The 15788-nt window shown below is 38.0% G+C and overlaps 3 protein-coding genes across 3 annotated transcripts; 2 read left to right on the top strand and 1 right to left on the bottom strand.

Moving 5' to 3' along the window:
- Positions 1-731: 731 nt before the first annotated feature.
- On the bottom strand, positions 732-5042 carry LOC111792474 (putative MO25-like protein At5g47540). Its single transcript, XM_023673977.2, has 11 exons — positions 4648-5042; positions 3669-3830; positions 3445-3563; positions 3278-3352; positions 3044-3137; positions 2348-2407; positions 2160-2228; positions 1886-1984; positions 1385-1429; positions 1189-1291; positions 732-1097 (listed from the first exon to the last, which is right to left on the bottom strand). Exons 1-11 carry the CDS (start codon positions 4765-4767, stop codon positions 988-990), a joined length of 1056 nt encoding a protein of 351 aa, XP_023529745.2. The 5' UTR covers positions 4768-5042; the 3' UTR covers positions 732-987.
- Positions 5043-5597: 555 nt separating this feature from the next.
- On the top strand, positions 5598-10366 carry LOC111792419 (threonine--tRNA ligase, chloroplastic/mitochondrial 2). The gene is made up of 8 exons (XM_023673873.2): positions 5598-5959; positions 6193-6339; positions 6471-6618; positions 8104-8357; positions 8441-8818; positions 8945-9253; positions 9379-9579; positions 9890-10366. Exons 1-8 carry the CDS (start codon positions 5639-5641, stop codon positions 10148-10150), a joined length of 2019 nt encoding a protein of 672 aa, XP_023529641.2. The 5' UTR covers positions 5598-5638; the 3' UTR covers positions 10151-10366.
- Positions 10367-11737: 1371 nt separating this feature from the next.
- On the top strand, positions 11738-13176 carry LOC111792916 (cyanidin 3-O-galactoside 2''-O-xylosyltransferase FGGT1-like). The gene has a single exon (XM_023674542.2). The coding sequence runs from the start codon at positions 11782-11784 to the stop codon at positions 13168-13170; it is 1389 nt and encodes a 462-aa protein (XP_023530310.2). The 5' UTR covers positions 11738-11781; the 3' UTR covers positions 13171-13176.
- Positions 13177-15788: the final 2612 nt, after the last annotated feature.

The raw sequence follows: 15788 nt of genomic DNA, 5'->3' as shown, positions 1-15788 counted from the left end.
ATTCTCGCTTATTTGAAGACAATTTTGAGGCCAAGATGAGTTTCTTAAGGCTAGTACAAGTAACGAGGCTAACCCGTTTAACCCTAATTAGACTCTGCTTAGTTGGAGATAAATTAATTTGAAGTTGAAAGTTAGGTATAGTCTAATTAGACTCTACTTAGTTGGAGATAAATTTAATTTGAAGTTGAAAGTTAGGTATGGTCAAAGTCGACCCTATGATCCTACTCATTGAAAGTTAGGTATGGCCAAAGTCGACCCTATGATCATACTCAAGTCATGTGAAAGTATTAACTTAAATACTTGAATAAAAATGAGCCAGCCTATGATCATACTCTAAGTTCAACGAAGAAAATAGGTCAATTCTCATGGTCGCAGTTAGTTTCGTGTTATCTTCATCATCATTATCAAAGTCTCCAAGCAATACTTGATCGAGCCATACCATGGGATCATACCCATGCAAATGATTATAACGTTTATATAAATGATGTTCAGATGAGATCGAATAGAATGCAACGGTCTACTCCAATATTCAGTCGAGATCGAATAAATGTTCCTTCACCTATTCTTTGTATCGGAATTGTGTCTAATATTTTTTCTCATCCTTGAACACACTATAAATTTTACGAGCAAGATTTTTTCTTTTTTACAGATGGTGCCAACTGTTGTTGCCAAAAAAAAAAAAAAAAATAAATAAATAAAGAATCTCCATTGATAACTCATAGATAGGAAAATAAGAGGAACACAATGGAAGCAATCTATAAATGATTCACAAAATGTGTATTATCTATACAAAGAATGGCTATATCAAATGAAGAATTTACATTATACTTTGGTGATATATGATGATTCTCGATGAATCTACGTTGATAAATCTCCATGCTTTTCATATTAATAGGCAGAAAAACAATGACTTGTATGTTTACCTCGACCTGTTTTAAGGTGCAATAACAAAGAGAGAGCAAAAAGAACGAACATCCGAAGCTGAAATCAGCATTGGATCTCGTCTTTCTCTATCTCTAAAGACCAGAGATCGCTTGTCTCGAGCATGGAGATTTCTCTCATAACTTGAGCTTTATCTTCTTCAAACCCTTCATCGTCTGGAACCAAAAAGTGATCAATCATTCATGAACATTCGATATGGATGAAATGATATAAGAAGCAGAAGTTTAACTTTTTTTTAATTGTTACCTTTATCTAGTTTAAGTTCGTCGAGAAGTCGAAGAAGTTTCGTTCTATTAGCAACGAGTACACCTGTGATCTCTAGAGGCTTGTTTTTATTTGCAACAAATAGCTAATAAACAGCAACAACAAAAAGAAAAAAGCTTTACTAAAGATAAGAAGAGGAACTTAGTAGTGCAAATCATTCAATGATCTTCAACAGTACCTTGAACACATGGAAGGCGTCTCTTTGTATCATCTTGTTTGGATCCTGTAAGTATAATATGTGGGATGAGAAAAGAAAGGAAGTATGGGATCCACATCGATTGAAGAGGGGAACGAAACGAAGCATTCTTTATAAGGGTATGGAAACCTCTTCCTAGCATACGTGTTTTAAAAACCTTGAGGAGAAACCTAAAAAGGAAAGCCTAAAGAGTGTTAGGTGGGCTTGGCCGTGTTACAAATTGTTGGATCCCACATTGATTGGCGAGTGCCAGTGAAGACGCTTGCTCCAAAGGGGTGAATTGTGAGATCCCACATCGCTTGGAGAGGGGAATGAAACATTCTTTATAAGAGTGTAAAAACCTCTCCCTAGCATATGCGTTTTAAACGCCTTGGAGGGAAAGCCCAAAGAGGACAATATCTTCTAGCGGTGGGCTTGAGCCGTTATAGGAAGGGTGTAAACCATTCAAAATGCACGTTTTCATTTAATAGTGAGAGAGTTTACCCTGAGAAGGTTCATCAAGATCCTCATGTTATCCAATGAGCTCACGTATCGAACCATCACAACAGCATTAGAGTTATCAAGTAGTATATCGCCCAGCAACTGAAATAGTGTACACAACATTGATATCATGAAATGGCAGCAAATGCTTCTTGATATCACTTCATGGAAATACATAATCTTTGAGATAACAAACTCAAAACATATTAAGTCGAGGTATCGTACTCGACACGTCCATTGGTTGTAATAGAGAGAATCTAAACATGTCACTCTTTACCTTCACGGCGTGTCGTTTCGTGATGTAATTCGACGATTCTAGCAACTGTGTATTGTACTCTTCAAAGAACTAAAAGATTAGAAACAATTGTCAAACAACTTCAATGAACTTGTTCATCTAAGTGAAACCAACAATTAACAAAATTACGACAAAGACAATCTAATGAAAATAACTTATCTAATGCTTACCCACTCATAATTTGTAGTAAGAAATCCAGTAACAGTAGATTTATGCCTTGTCAAAAGTTTCTGCATAGAATAAGTTCAGGATGTTTCAGTTGACAGACAGGATTCTCTCAATATACCAAACCATAGTACCCATTACTCGTGACGTAAACGAAGGTTCATTTGGTCTTTTTAGTTCAACAACATATGAGATGGGGAGACTCGAATCTTAACATCTTTGTCAATGATATATATCTTAACTAGTTAAACTCGGTTGAGGTCGATAGGTTAATTTTGGTTGTTACCTGTGAGATCCCACATCAGTTGGAAAGGGAAACGAAACATTACTTATAAATGTGTGGAGACCTCTCCCTAGCAAACATGTTTAAAAAACCTTGAGGGGAAGCTCGAAAGGAAAAGCTCAAAGAGGACAATATCTACTAGCGGTGGGCTTGGACCGTTACAAATGGTATCAGAGCCAGACACTGGACGGTGTGCCAACAAGGACATTAAGCCTCGAAGGGGGTGGATATCGGACAGTGTGCCAACAAGGACGTTGGGCCATGAAGGGGGTGGATTGTAAGATCCCACATCGGTTGGAGAGGGGAACAAAACATTCTTTATAAGGGTTGGGCCGTTACGAGCAATTAGTACATATACACAACCACAATAAACATAAGATATGCTAAAAAGAGAGGAGAGAAGAAATTCATTCTTAACTCTAAAAGTTGCAGAAGCATCTGATGCTACGTAAAATATTGGATTCTGGACGTAATCAAAAAACTTCTTTATATGCTCGGATTCCAGGATGTACCTGAACCGAAACGATTCGGGATAAGGAAAAAGAAAAAGAAGAGGAAACTACATCAGGTTTCCAACATCTGCACAAAGATGTCAAAATGATACTACTCTTTCAGCAAGATGTTTGCAAGAAATGAATTAACTGGTTCATACTTAGCAACACACTGATGTCGTATGCATTCGCTCGCAATCGCACCGTAAGTTAAAGCAATGTCGCTATCTTCGTACCTAAGTTGAGACAATCATTAACCATCAATGAATGTTGTCTTGTAATGTTAACAATTTGATGGTTCAATCTTAAAACACTACCCAGTTCTTACCCTGGTATCAGAATGTCCATAATATCCATGTTGTTCTCCAAGTAGTCGGAGGCGATCATCCGCGACTTAACCTGCTGTCGTTGCAGATTGGCTAGAACATGAGTTGCACATTGGCGCAGCTGCAGGTCAGGATATATACAATAGTCAAGCAACATAACTTGCAGGTTTATGAAATGGATCAAATGAAAATATGATCATATAAATGCAAGTGAAAGCTCATTCACCCCGGAGTTTAGCCTCGGAATGCAAGCGATAAACAGGCGAAACGTGTTCTCCCTGAAGAACTCCTGAGTCAATTGGGCACAAGCATCTGGATTTGGCTCTTCTTCACCATTTCCATAAAGAATTGTTCTCATTTGAGAGATGGTTTTGTTCAGTTCAGATATCTGCATAAGTTCCAATCCAAACACAAAGTCATTTTCAATATCATGGGAACAGAAACGGTTAGGAATCACGGGCCTCCACAATGGTATGATATTGTCCACTTTGAGAATAAGCTCTCATGGTTTTGCTTTTTTGCTTTTGGTTTCCCAGAAGGCCTTATACCAATGGAGATGTATTCCTTACTTATAAACCCATGATCAACTCCTTAATTAGCCGATGTGAGACTCTTCTCCCAACAATCCTCCCTCGAAAAAAGTACACCATAGAGCCTCCCCTTAATCGAGGCTCAACTCCTTCTCTGGAGCCCTCAAACAAAATACACCCTTTGTTCTACACTTGAGTCACTTTTGACTACACCTTCGAGGCTCTACTTCTTTATTCGAGGATTCTATTGACATTGCTAGATTAAGGGTATGACTCTGATACCATGTTAGGAATCACGGACATCCAGAGTGATATGATATTGTCCACTTTGAACATAAGCTCTCATGTTTTTGCTTTTGATTTTCCCAAGAGCTTCGTACCAATGGAGATGTATTCCTTACTTATGATCGCATGATCAACCCCTTAATTAGCCGACGTGGGACTCCTCTACCAACAATCCTCAACGATATGCAATTTCTTGTCATATAAACTAAATAATCTTAACAAATATCAAGATTGATATGAGCCTATTGCAACAATCAACAAACGAAATTCAAAGAACAATGCCCTAATCTCTAAAAATCAAACAATGATGAAGAAAACCAGAGGCAAAATCGAGAAAATCGATAACCTAGATGAATTTTTAACAAAATCATATAGAAAAACAACAGGTACCTTCTCTTCCCGTTTTTGCTCACGAACCCCATCGCTCCGGTCAATGAAGAGGAGGAGCTCGTGCGCGTACCGGACGAGCTCCAATGGCGATCGTGGCTTCGGCTTGAAAAGGCCTTTCATGATCTTTAAACGGGTTTAGAATAACGATATTGCTGTTCGTCGATCGTTTGAATTAGTTATAGAATAACAATATCTGGGTGGAAAAGAGAAGATACGAACATGTGAAGAGGAGAAATTGGGCGTCGTTCTGGTACAGGCTTTATTGGACATTGAAAAATTGAGGTGGTGGCTACAAATATAGCAAAAAGAATCGGCTTTCGCTGCGGTGGCGCGTGAATTTCACTTCTCGATTCACAACCGATGATTCAATCCTGAAAATCGGAAACGGTGTTCCTGATCGTAATCGTAATCGTGATTAAAATATAACCTAAAATTATTCAAAATATGATTTTTTTTTTCTTTCACATATTCATATTCGTATTTTCTTTTAATATTTAGAGAAATATGTTAATTTTGAAATAAAATATTAGCCATTGTGGTAACCGCTCAAGTCCGGATTCCACAATCCACCACTTGGAGCCTAACGTCTTCACTAGCACACCATTCGGTGTCTGGTTATAATACCACTTGTGACAGCCCAAGTTCACGAATCGACGTGGAATCTTACAATTGGCACACCACTCAGTGCTTGCCTCTGATACCATTTAACGTGGGATCTCACGATACTTTTCAAGTTGTCGCCCAATGAAAGCCTATAACGAATAGTCCAAATCAGACAATATCCGCTGCTCGTGGGCTTATGCTTGACATGAATATTTAATTTTTTTTTAATTTAAAAATATTATTAAAAATTTTGAAAATTTAAAACTATTGGGATTTTTTTTTTTTAATTATTTTTATTTTTTATTTTTAATTTGGCCATAAAAACAAATATCCAAAGTTTCCAACAGGACAGAGGAGAGGGAGTCGTGGCCTTATACTCTTCTCTCTAATGTTTGTTCTTCAAAGAATGGCGACTACCACTGGCTTACTCCTCCACCCTCCTCTCGTGCGACCCATTTCATCCAACGTCTCTACATCTCGTTTCTTCCTTGCAGTTTCGACCCAATTTGCAGGAAATAGGAACAAGTCTCTTTTCACTCGCAAGAAGGCCAGTGGATTCTCGACTTCCATTGCAGTGGCTACTGATTCATCAGCGCCATCAATTTCGACTCAGAACGAAAATTTGGTGGATACCCAGAAGGAGGAAAGTGAGAAGGTTGTTCTTCCAACTAATGAATCCTCTGAGAAGCTTCTCAGAATTCGTCACACGGTAATTCTGTTTTTTCTTTGAACTGTCCTGTAGGTGTTCGACGAAATGTCCTTTGAATATGGATATAGATTATTATCTGGGAATTTGAGAGTTTTGTATGCTTAATCAAGATTCTTAATGGGGTTTACTAGTTTGAAATTTAGGACGGAACTAGGCAGGAGTTTCATAATGGCATTGGCAATAATTGTTCAATTGACTAAATTATTGACTAAATTATGTTTGTTCAATTGCAGTGTGCCCATGTAATGGCCATGGCTGTACAGAAGCTCTTTCCTGATGCTAAAGTGACTATTGGACCATGGATAGAAAATGGGTTTTACTATGATTTTGATATGGAGCCATTGGGAGATAAGGATTTGAAGAAAATTAAGAAGGAAATGGTTGGTATACCAAATCTATGAGCACTAAAGTCACTGGGACTTTTCTTCATAATTTTAGATCACAAGGTTTGGAACCTATAAACTAGTTTATGCTTTCAGGTTTTGGTATTTATTGTTCAAATCATCTGTAGGAACGCATTATTAGCAGAAACTTGCCACTTGTAAGAGAAGAAGTTTCAAGGGATGAAGCTCAGAAGAGAATTGAGGCAATCAACGAACCATACAAGATGGAGATTTTGGAAAGCATAAAAGAGGACCCCATAACCATCTATCATATTGGTAGGAATTCCAACCATCTTTGTACGTCTCTATTGCAACTTTTGGAGACTCCTTTGTATTTAGTGCTTGATTATTTTTTATATTTTTGTTGATCGAAGGCTTTGACCATTTTATCTTCTTTGAAATTTGGCATATGAATTTTGGGGAGGAGAACAAAACATTCTTTGTAAGGGTGTGAAAACCTCTTCCTAGTAGACGCGTTTTAAAACCTCTTCTCTTACAAGTTCAGAAGCAAAAGCTCAAAGAGGACAATATCTGCTAGCGGTGGGCTCGAGCTGTTATAAATGGTATCAAAGCTAGACACCGGACGATGTGCCAATGAGGAGGCTGAGCTCCGAAGGGGGGTGGATTAGGGGGTCCCACATCGATTGGAGAGGGAATGAATGCTAGCGAGGACATTGGGCCCCAAAAGGGGATGAATTTTGAGATCCAACATTAGTTGGGGAGGAGAACGAAACATTCTTTATAAGAGTGTGGAAGCCTCTCCCTAGCATATGCGTTTTAAAACCTTGAGGGGAAGCCCGGAAGAGAGCACAAAAAGGACAATATTTGCTAGCGGTGGGCTTGGGCTGTTACCAATGGTAATAGAGCCAGACACCGGGCGATGTGCCAGCAAGGAGGCTGAGCTCCGAAGGGGGGTGGACACGAGGCGGTGTGCCTCGATTGGAGAAGGGAACGAGTGCTAGCAAGGACGCTGGGCCTCGAAGGGGGTGGATTGTGAGATCCCACATAAATTGGGGAGGAGAACGAAACATTCTTTATAATGGTGTGGAAACCTCTCCCTAACAGACACGCGTTTTAAAACCTTGAGGGGAAGCCCAGAAGGAAAAGCCGGAAAGGGAAAGCCTAAAGAGGACAATGTCTGCTAGTGGTGGGTGTTACAAGTTTTGAGTTTCTTTTTTCTTTTCTTTCTCCTGGATGCTATATTTAAATCTCTTTATAAGAGGGATTTCTATTGATCTAATCCCAAGTTTTTTAATCAGTAGAAAAAAAAGTTCTCTCCGACTTTTTGTTCTCTGATTTTTTTCTTTTTGGTATATTTCCTCCGTTATTTTCTCATATTTGTTAAATTATTAACAGCTTGCTATTGTTTCTGGTTCTGCAACCCTCATTCTTTTTAATCCCCTTTTCCCTCTGGAATAATGTTAGAACTTCATGTATTTGGTTGAAACTTAACATTGGAGCAACTTTGGGAATTTGCTTGCTAAATAACGAAAAGAGTGTACTCCAACTACTCCGAAAACTTTCTGTCTTTGGTATTCATCACCACATTTCATTCGTTTCGACACTTAAAAGAAGGAAGACCAAGATTGTGTTGGACATTTAGTAGCTGCAAAAGGCAGCAAATGGTGGATCAATTGTCTAGTAAATTAAGAACATCCTGTGGTGAGCTTGGTCTATTTTGATCAGCCGCTACTCCCAGGTCGAAGCTGGAAATTTTTATTAGCATCTTCACTCATTTGTTATGTCCTGTATTCTTCACAGGGAATGAATGGTGGGACCTTTGTGCTGGCCCCCATGTTGAATCTACTGGGAAAATCAACAAAAGAGCTGTTGAACTTGAAACAGTTGCAGGTGCATACTGGAGAGGAGATGAAAAGAATCCAATGTTACAGAGGATATATGGCACTGCATGGGAGACAGAAGAGCAATTAAAAGCATACCTTCACTTCAAAGAGGAGGCCAAACGACGTGATCACAGACGCCTCGGAAAAGATCTTGATCTATTTTCCATTCAGGTTTAGATTTCCTCCAAAACTATTATGAAGTTCTTGCTGATAGCTAGAGTTATGCTCTTTAGATTTATTTGGGCTGAACACAGGATGATGCTGGGGGAGGTTTGGTATTCTGGCATCCGAAGGGCGCCGTTGTGAGGAGCATAATAGAAGATTTATGGAAAAAATTACACAGGGAACGTGGTTATGATCTGCTCTATACCCCACATGTAGCAAAGGCAGAGCTTTGGAAAACCAGTGGTCATTCAGACTTCTACGCCGAAAATATGTATAATCAGATGGATGTCGAGGACGAGCTTTATCAACTTCGGCCTATGAATTGTCCTTACCATATTCTATTTTACAAAAGGAGGCTTACCTCCTATCAAGATTTTCCTATCAGGGTCGCCGAATTGGGGACGGTATATAGATATGAGCTGTCTGGTAGCTTGCACGGTCTTTTCCGTGTCAGAGGTTTCACCCAGGTGCATATATCATTGATGCTTTCATTATTCGTTTGCTTGTCCAAACTTTACAAGTTGTGATCTGCTCTACGTGGAAAAACGAAACTGATTTGGCTGCTTTACTCGTCTTTTTTGCGGATTTTGCAGGATGATGCTCACATATTTTGTTTGGATGATCAAATCAAAGATGAAATTAGAGGTGTCCTAGATCTAACAGAAGAGCTGCTACTTCAATTTGGTTTTAACAAATTTGAAGTCAATCTCTCTACTAGACCACCAAAATCAGTGGGGAATGATGATATCTGGGACAAAGCAACATCTGCTCTTAGAGATGCTCTAAGTGATAAGGGATGGGGCTATGATATTGATGAAGGTGGTGGAGCCTTTTATGGACCGAAAATCGATCTTAAAATCGAGGATGCGTTGGGAAGGAAGTGGCAATGCTCAACCATACAGGCAATTTCTCAACTTTATATGGCTGAATCCAAGCAGAATTTCTTTCTCACTGTCCTTATGGGTCTGACTTTGAGTATGATCATGGAAAACTGTTCCTTTTGTAATGTTTAAGTTCTTATTTTCAGGTTGATTTTAATTTACCTCAGCGTTTCGACATCACATATGTTAATTCGAACTCCGAAAAGAAGAGACCTATCATGATTCACCGTGCGGTGCTGGGATCTCTGGAACGATTCTTCGGTATTCTAATAGAAAATTATGCTGGGGACTTTCCGTTATGGCTTTCTCCAATTCAAGTTCGAGTTTTGCCCGTGACAGATGCCCAGGTGATTACTATATATAGGCAAAAAACTACCTGCAGTTCATGATTGTGATAGTAATCTTGTTGGACTTGTTTGACTGTCATGAAAACTTGCATGATCTTGTCTTGATAATGTGTAAAATCTCATTGCCAACAATCCCCATGAAGGAATTCCAAAGGGTTTCTTAGTAGAATCATGTCCATGATGGCGATGGTCATTCGAGGGGACGGGATCTCGTAAATTTGAACTGCTAACTGAATCATATCTATGAACTCATTTTAGGTATTGAAGTTGTAATCTTCCATTGAAATCTTCATTAACATGTTTATCTCAGCTCCCATACTGCAAAGAGGTGACGAAAAAACTCAAGGCTGTTGGCGTTCGAGCAGAAGTCTGTCATGGCGAGAGGTTGCCGAAGCTTATTAGAAATGCAGAGACCCAAAAAATACCGTTAATGGCGGTTGTTGGCGCCAAGGAAGTCGAGACGCAAACTGTGACGGTGAGATCAAGGTTTGGTGGGGAGATAGGGACCATAACAGTTGATGATTTTGTTGGAAGAATCAAGTTTGCCTCAGAGAATAGAACAACGTTTTGAAGTTCTGATGAGCCTATTCTCGTTGCAGTTTTTACTGTAAATGTCAATGTAATCCTGTAGTTAAGAGGAAAATGTTGAAGTTTGGGGATATATTTGTTACTTGATCTCAAAGTGTTCATGCGTTTTAGTTCGTTGGGTCGGGTTGAAATATTTTTTAGATTTAATCCAATTGTTTGGATGGTAATTTTTTTTCAACTCAAACAATCCTCTTATTAATTAATGAATCCAACTCAACGCATCCATAAAATTTTTTTGGTTGTCATTATTCAATAAAAGTAAATTTTTTATGGTAATATGTAACTGGCAAAAACGGACAATATCTGCTAGCGGTGGGTTTGACCTTGTTTCGGACGGTGCGAGGCCCTAGTTAGAGTAGGGTTAGACTTGGAGCCCAGACTTGGACTATTACAAATGTTATCAGAGCCAGATTTCGGACGGTGCGAGCCCATAAGGTTAGACTTAATAAGTTTTTTTTTACCATATACTTTCTATGACCCGTCATCATTGTGAGAGAAGAATTGACATTAGAGGGACTAATTCAGTCAGTCGTGTTCTTAAATCTATCTTTTTCGTCACTTGTGTAATTTCAGTTGCAATTTTTAGATTAGAAAATTAAGCGACAAATATTAATATGTATTCCAGGAATTTACATTTCATATCAAATTATCTACCTATTCATCTCGACCAATTTTAGTTTTAGAAAAAATGTCGATAATTTAAGAAAAATTAAATATCAAAAGAAGCTAAATGTAATTTAAGAAAAATTAAATATCAAAAGAAGCTAAATGTTCTAGGAGGTTACTATACCTGAACTTATCCAAACTGGCCAAAATCCATGGTAAATAAGGACAAAAAACGACAACAAAAAAAAAAAAAAAAAAAACAAAACAAAACTTGGTCTCGATTGATGATGCTCTGTTTCGTGTTTTCAAGTCCTAACATATTTGTTGTTCATGAGTTGAGCTGGGTCGAGTTGAGATATTTTTCTAGACCTAACTCAGTAAGTTGAATCATAAAAATTTTCAACTCGAACAACCGTTATTAAATAATTAAATCTTTTGATTTTCATGTTTAGAATAATATCTAAGAAATAAAAATGGGAACGAAGCTTTTCGGAAATGGACTATGGTGCCCCAATGTTGAAGATTTGGACCAAGATTCGGCGCCCCAATGTTGAAGATTTGGACCAAGATTCGGCAACTGATTCCCTGGACATTCCCCAACCTCCACTGTGACATGGCTACATTACCGACGGGTTCTTCTCTTAATAACCCCATTTAGGGCATACATTCATTTCATTGTTAAAAAATGTCCAAATGAATCAACAAAAATCAAAATGGTAATCAATCAGTTGTAGCCAAAGAATTTGTTGGTTTTTGTTTCCTAAGATTGTGGAGTGATTTCAAGTTGGTGTGGATTTCCATTAAATTTTGTGGTTGGTTATCTCTTGAAATAGAATGATGGAAGAACAATTCAAATGGTGAGATTACTTAACCTTATTTCATTTTTGTGAAGAAGTTGCATGAATTTGATATCAAAAACCCTCGTATTGTAGAATTTGATATCAAAAACCCTCGTATTGTAGAATTTGATATCAAAAACCCTCGTAATTGTAGAATTTGATATCAACAATGGCTGCAGCTGCTACCACCTCCCTCCATTTCGCTATGTACCCTTGGTTTGCCCTTGGCCATCTCACTCCATTTCTCCATCTCTCAAACAAGTTGGCCAAAAAAGGCCACAAAATATCCTTCTTCATCCCCACCAAAACGCTTCCCAAATTGCAGCCCTTAAATCAATTTCCTAATCTCATTGCCTTCATCCCCATCACTGTTCCTCATGTTGAAGGCCTTCCCCATGGCGCCGAGACCACTTCGGATGTCCCTTACCCTCTCCACACCCTCATCATGACTGCCATGGATCTCACTCAATCTCAAATCAACCTCCTCCTTGAAGACTTAAAGCCTCATCTCATCTTCTTTGATTTCACTCATTGGTTGCCACAATTGGCTCGCCAATTGGGTATCAAATCAATTCATTATTGTGTCACAAGTGCCGCCATGATTGCTTATACTCTAGCCCCATCAAGGCAATTCTCTAAAAACGAGTTAACCGAGGAAGATCTCATGAACCCTCCTCTTGGATACCCTAGCTCCAACATTAAGCTCCATGCTCATGAGGCTAAAGTTTTTGCATCAAGAAGGAAGTGGAAATTTGGAAGTGATGTTCTTTTCTATGATCGTCAATTCATTAGTTTTAGTGAATGTGATGCAATAGGGTTTAGAACATGTCATGAAATTGAAGGAGATTTTGTAAATTATCTTCAAATTGAGTTCAAAAAACCTATTTTTCTATCTGGGTCAGTCATACGTGAGCCATTAACAACACCTCTAGAGGAGAAATGGGCAAGCTGGCTCTTAGGGTTTACCAAGGGCTCAGTGATATATTGTGCTTTTGGGAGTGAGTGTACGTTAAAAATTGAGCAATTTCAAGAACTTTTGTTGGGGTTTGAGCTTTCAAACATGCCATTCCTTGCAGCACTCAAGCCACCGTTCGGGGTGGACTCGATCGAAGATGCATTGCCAAAAGAGTTCGTGGAGAGAATTGGAGGGCGAGGTGTGGTTCATGGCGGGTGGGTTCAACAAGAGAGGATTTTGGAGCATCCATCGGTGGGATGCTTTGTTAGTCATTGTGGATCCAATTCTTTGAAGGAGGCATTGGTGAATAAGTGTCAATTGGTGTTGTTGCCTCAAGTTGGTGATCAAATTATCAATGCGAGGATGATGGGGAACAATCTTAGAGTTGGAGTGGAAGTGGAGAAAAGGGAAGAGGATGGATTGTTTACAAAGGAAAGTGTGTGTAAAGCTGTGAGGATTGTGATGGAGGAAGACAATGAAATTGGAAAACAAGTTAGAAAAAATCATGATAAAATAAGGGATCTTTTGTTGACAAAAGATTTGGAACAATCTTATATTGATAAGTTTAGCAAGAGTCTTTGTGATTTTGTGGCAAACAAGTAGAAACCGTGCCTTTTATCTTCATGACGGTCGAGAACAACTATGCATGGCTTGGTTCGGAGGTGCTCGAGTCCTACTTAAGTTTTCTCGATCTAGTGTTTTGATGTGCATGGGTAACATGATTGAATACACCAAAATTATCACTTAATTGTTCAATTTTTAGCTTCTATAAATTGTGAAATATAAGTTTTGATTAGTGCATGAAAATGAGGGTTTCCCTCGCTTTCTTGTGTAACTGTCCCTAATAGTAACTGTGCCTATTCGATCTGGGTCTTACAAAAACCCTGTTGAATTACGATCTGGGTCTTACAAAAACCCTGTTGAATTACGATCTGGGTCTTACAAAAACCCTGTTGAATTACGATCTGGGTCTTACAAAAACCCTGTTGAATTACGATCTGGGTCTTACAAAAACCCTGTTGAATTACGATCTGGGTCTTACAAAAACCCTGTTGAATTACGATCTGGGTCTTACAAAAACCCTGTTGAATTACGATCTGGGTCTTACAAAAACCCTGTTGAATTACGATCTGGGTCTTACAAAAACCCTGTTGAATTACGATCTGGGTCTTACAAAAACCCTGTTGAATTACGATCTGGGTCTTACAAAAACCCTGTTGAATTACGATCTGGGTCTTACAAAAACCCTGTTGAATTACGATCTGGGTCTTACAAAAACTCTATTGAATTCTAATTCTAAGGAACATTGCAGGTGTGAAACCCTACTGAACGTCGATGAATTGATCTCATTCGGTGGAGGAGGTTTTGATGGCCAACAAAATGCCTAATTCTTTCAATTTTGTGCTGAATAGATCCTTAAACGTTTAGTTAAGTCTTTGATCTATTCAACGACACATATATCTGAACGTACAGGTGCACTAAATTCGAAACTTAGAGTTATAAATTCTAGATAAACTTTTATATCAAAACCTAAAATAATTTTTTTTTCAAATTGTGTTCTTCATCTAGCACGAGCTAGTGGTAAACAAGACAATTTGTGTCCCTCACCATCCCTTGATCACATACTTTATTCCCTTCTAATATGTCATTTTCAAGCTTTTAAATGTTTCTAAAAGCTTGAAAATTTATGTGGTTGGAATTGAAGCCCACCACTTACTTCGAAATCGTATTCCTTAAGCAAGAGATAAGATTTTTAAACCACTTTTTTTTTCAATAATTTTTTAAATTTAGTAAAAAGACTACTTTTTCCACCATAAAAATATTTACTTTATTCCTAGTGTGTTTGGCTTGAATTTATTGATTAAAATTTAAGTTAATAAAAATATCATAGGAAACCCTTAGTATTTGAAAGTGTTTTCAAAATAACGTAGGAAATCGTTCTTGAGTTCGAGCGGGGGTAGCATTCCGGTCTTAAGAAAAGTTGTCCTGCTCGACCATATGTCCTGTGAAGTCAGTTGCATATCGGGTCAGCATGATTGTAGCAATACAAATAAATAAGTGCGGTAGACGAAGGTGCGAAGCTGTGAGACAAATCAATAATTGGGTGCCTGGCTGATATAATACATCCTCAGATGTGAGACAAATCAATAATTGGGTGCCTGGCTGATATAATACATCCTCAGGCTGATATAATACATCCTCAGAATGACCTGGAAAAAAATATAACATAGTCCGAAGATAATCTATAATGTGTATGTGTTGATAGACGGTTTCCAATTTCAAATTTAAGGGTATTTTTGAAATACTTTGAAAGTTTAAGGGTATTTTTGAAGCAAAGTATTTCCATTCAAAACGAGCTGGTGTCAAGAGTATTTTTGAGACTTGAACCAAGTATTACATCTAAAACTAACAAAAAAAGATGTGCACCATTCTTCTCGGTAGCTCAATCATAAGAACTCCATGATTTAGCGTATTTTGCTTGGAGTAATTCTATATTGGGTGATTGGTTTGTGGGGATAATCTCCACTCTTAGAAGTGAAGAGTGAGTATCGCGACAATGTCAAAGGTAATGCAGGGGAATGTTGAGGTCATTAGATGTCGAATCTAGATTTTGAATCCTAAGCATGGATCATTACAAATGGCATCCGAGCAATAATTTTCCTAATAAGATATGGTTCAGGGACGAACCAACGCGGAAGCTAGTAGGTATGTGACACCCGAGTAACTGAGAAGTGCATGAATGAACTAAGACCACATCTGAATGAGAGGGATCCGGAAGATAAGATAGCTAAAAAAGATTTAAAAGAATTGAAAGTCACTGTCTATACCAAAAAATATACATCTTTATTTTCAGTAGCTCAATCATAAGAACTCCATGATTAAGCATGTTTTGCTCAAAGTAATTTTATATTGACGACCTCATGAAAAATTTTCTAAGATCTATATGAGTGAAGACAAAACATGTTAAAAGAACTCGGGTCAGTTTAACCTTAAACCTTAAACCTTAAACCTTGTTTTGTCCCTCATCATTGATTTGTTCCACTCATCCCTTCCATCTTTTATCTCCAAATGTTCCATTGCTAAGAAATAAAGAAAGAAAAGACAAGAAAATAATAATTGCATATAAATTGCAATAGGCAAATAAAATAAAATGCCCATTTGCAAAGCCACTTTAAATAATATAAATCCCATTTGAAATTATAAATTAAGTAAATCACTAA

The sequence above is a fragment of the Cucurbita pepo genome, chromosome 4, assembly GCF_057944985.1.
Source record: "Cucurbita pepo subsp. pepo isolate OVF chromosome 4, ASM5794498v1, whole genome shotgun sequence".
Taxonomy (NCBI): Eukaryota; Viridiplantae; Streptophyta; class Magnoliopsida; order Cucurbitales; family Cucurbitaceae; genus Cucurbita; species Cucurbita pepo.
The sequence above is the reverse complement of the archived record's forward strand: the minus strand, read 5'-3'. Positions and strand labels throughout refer to the sequence as shown.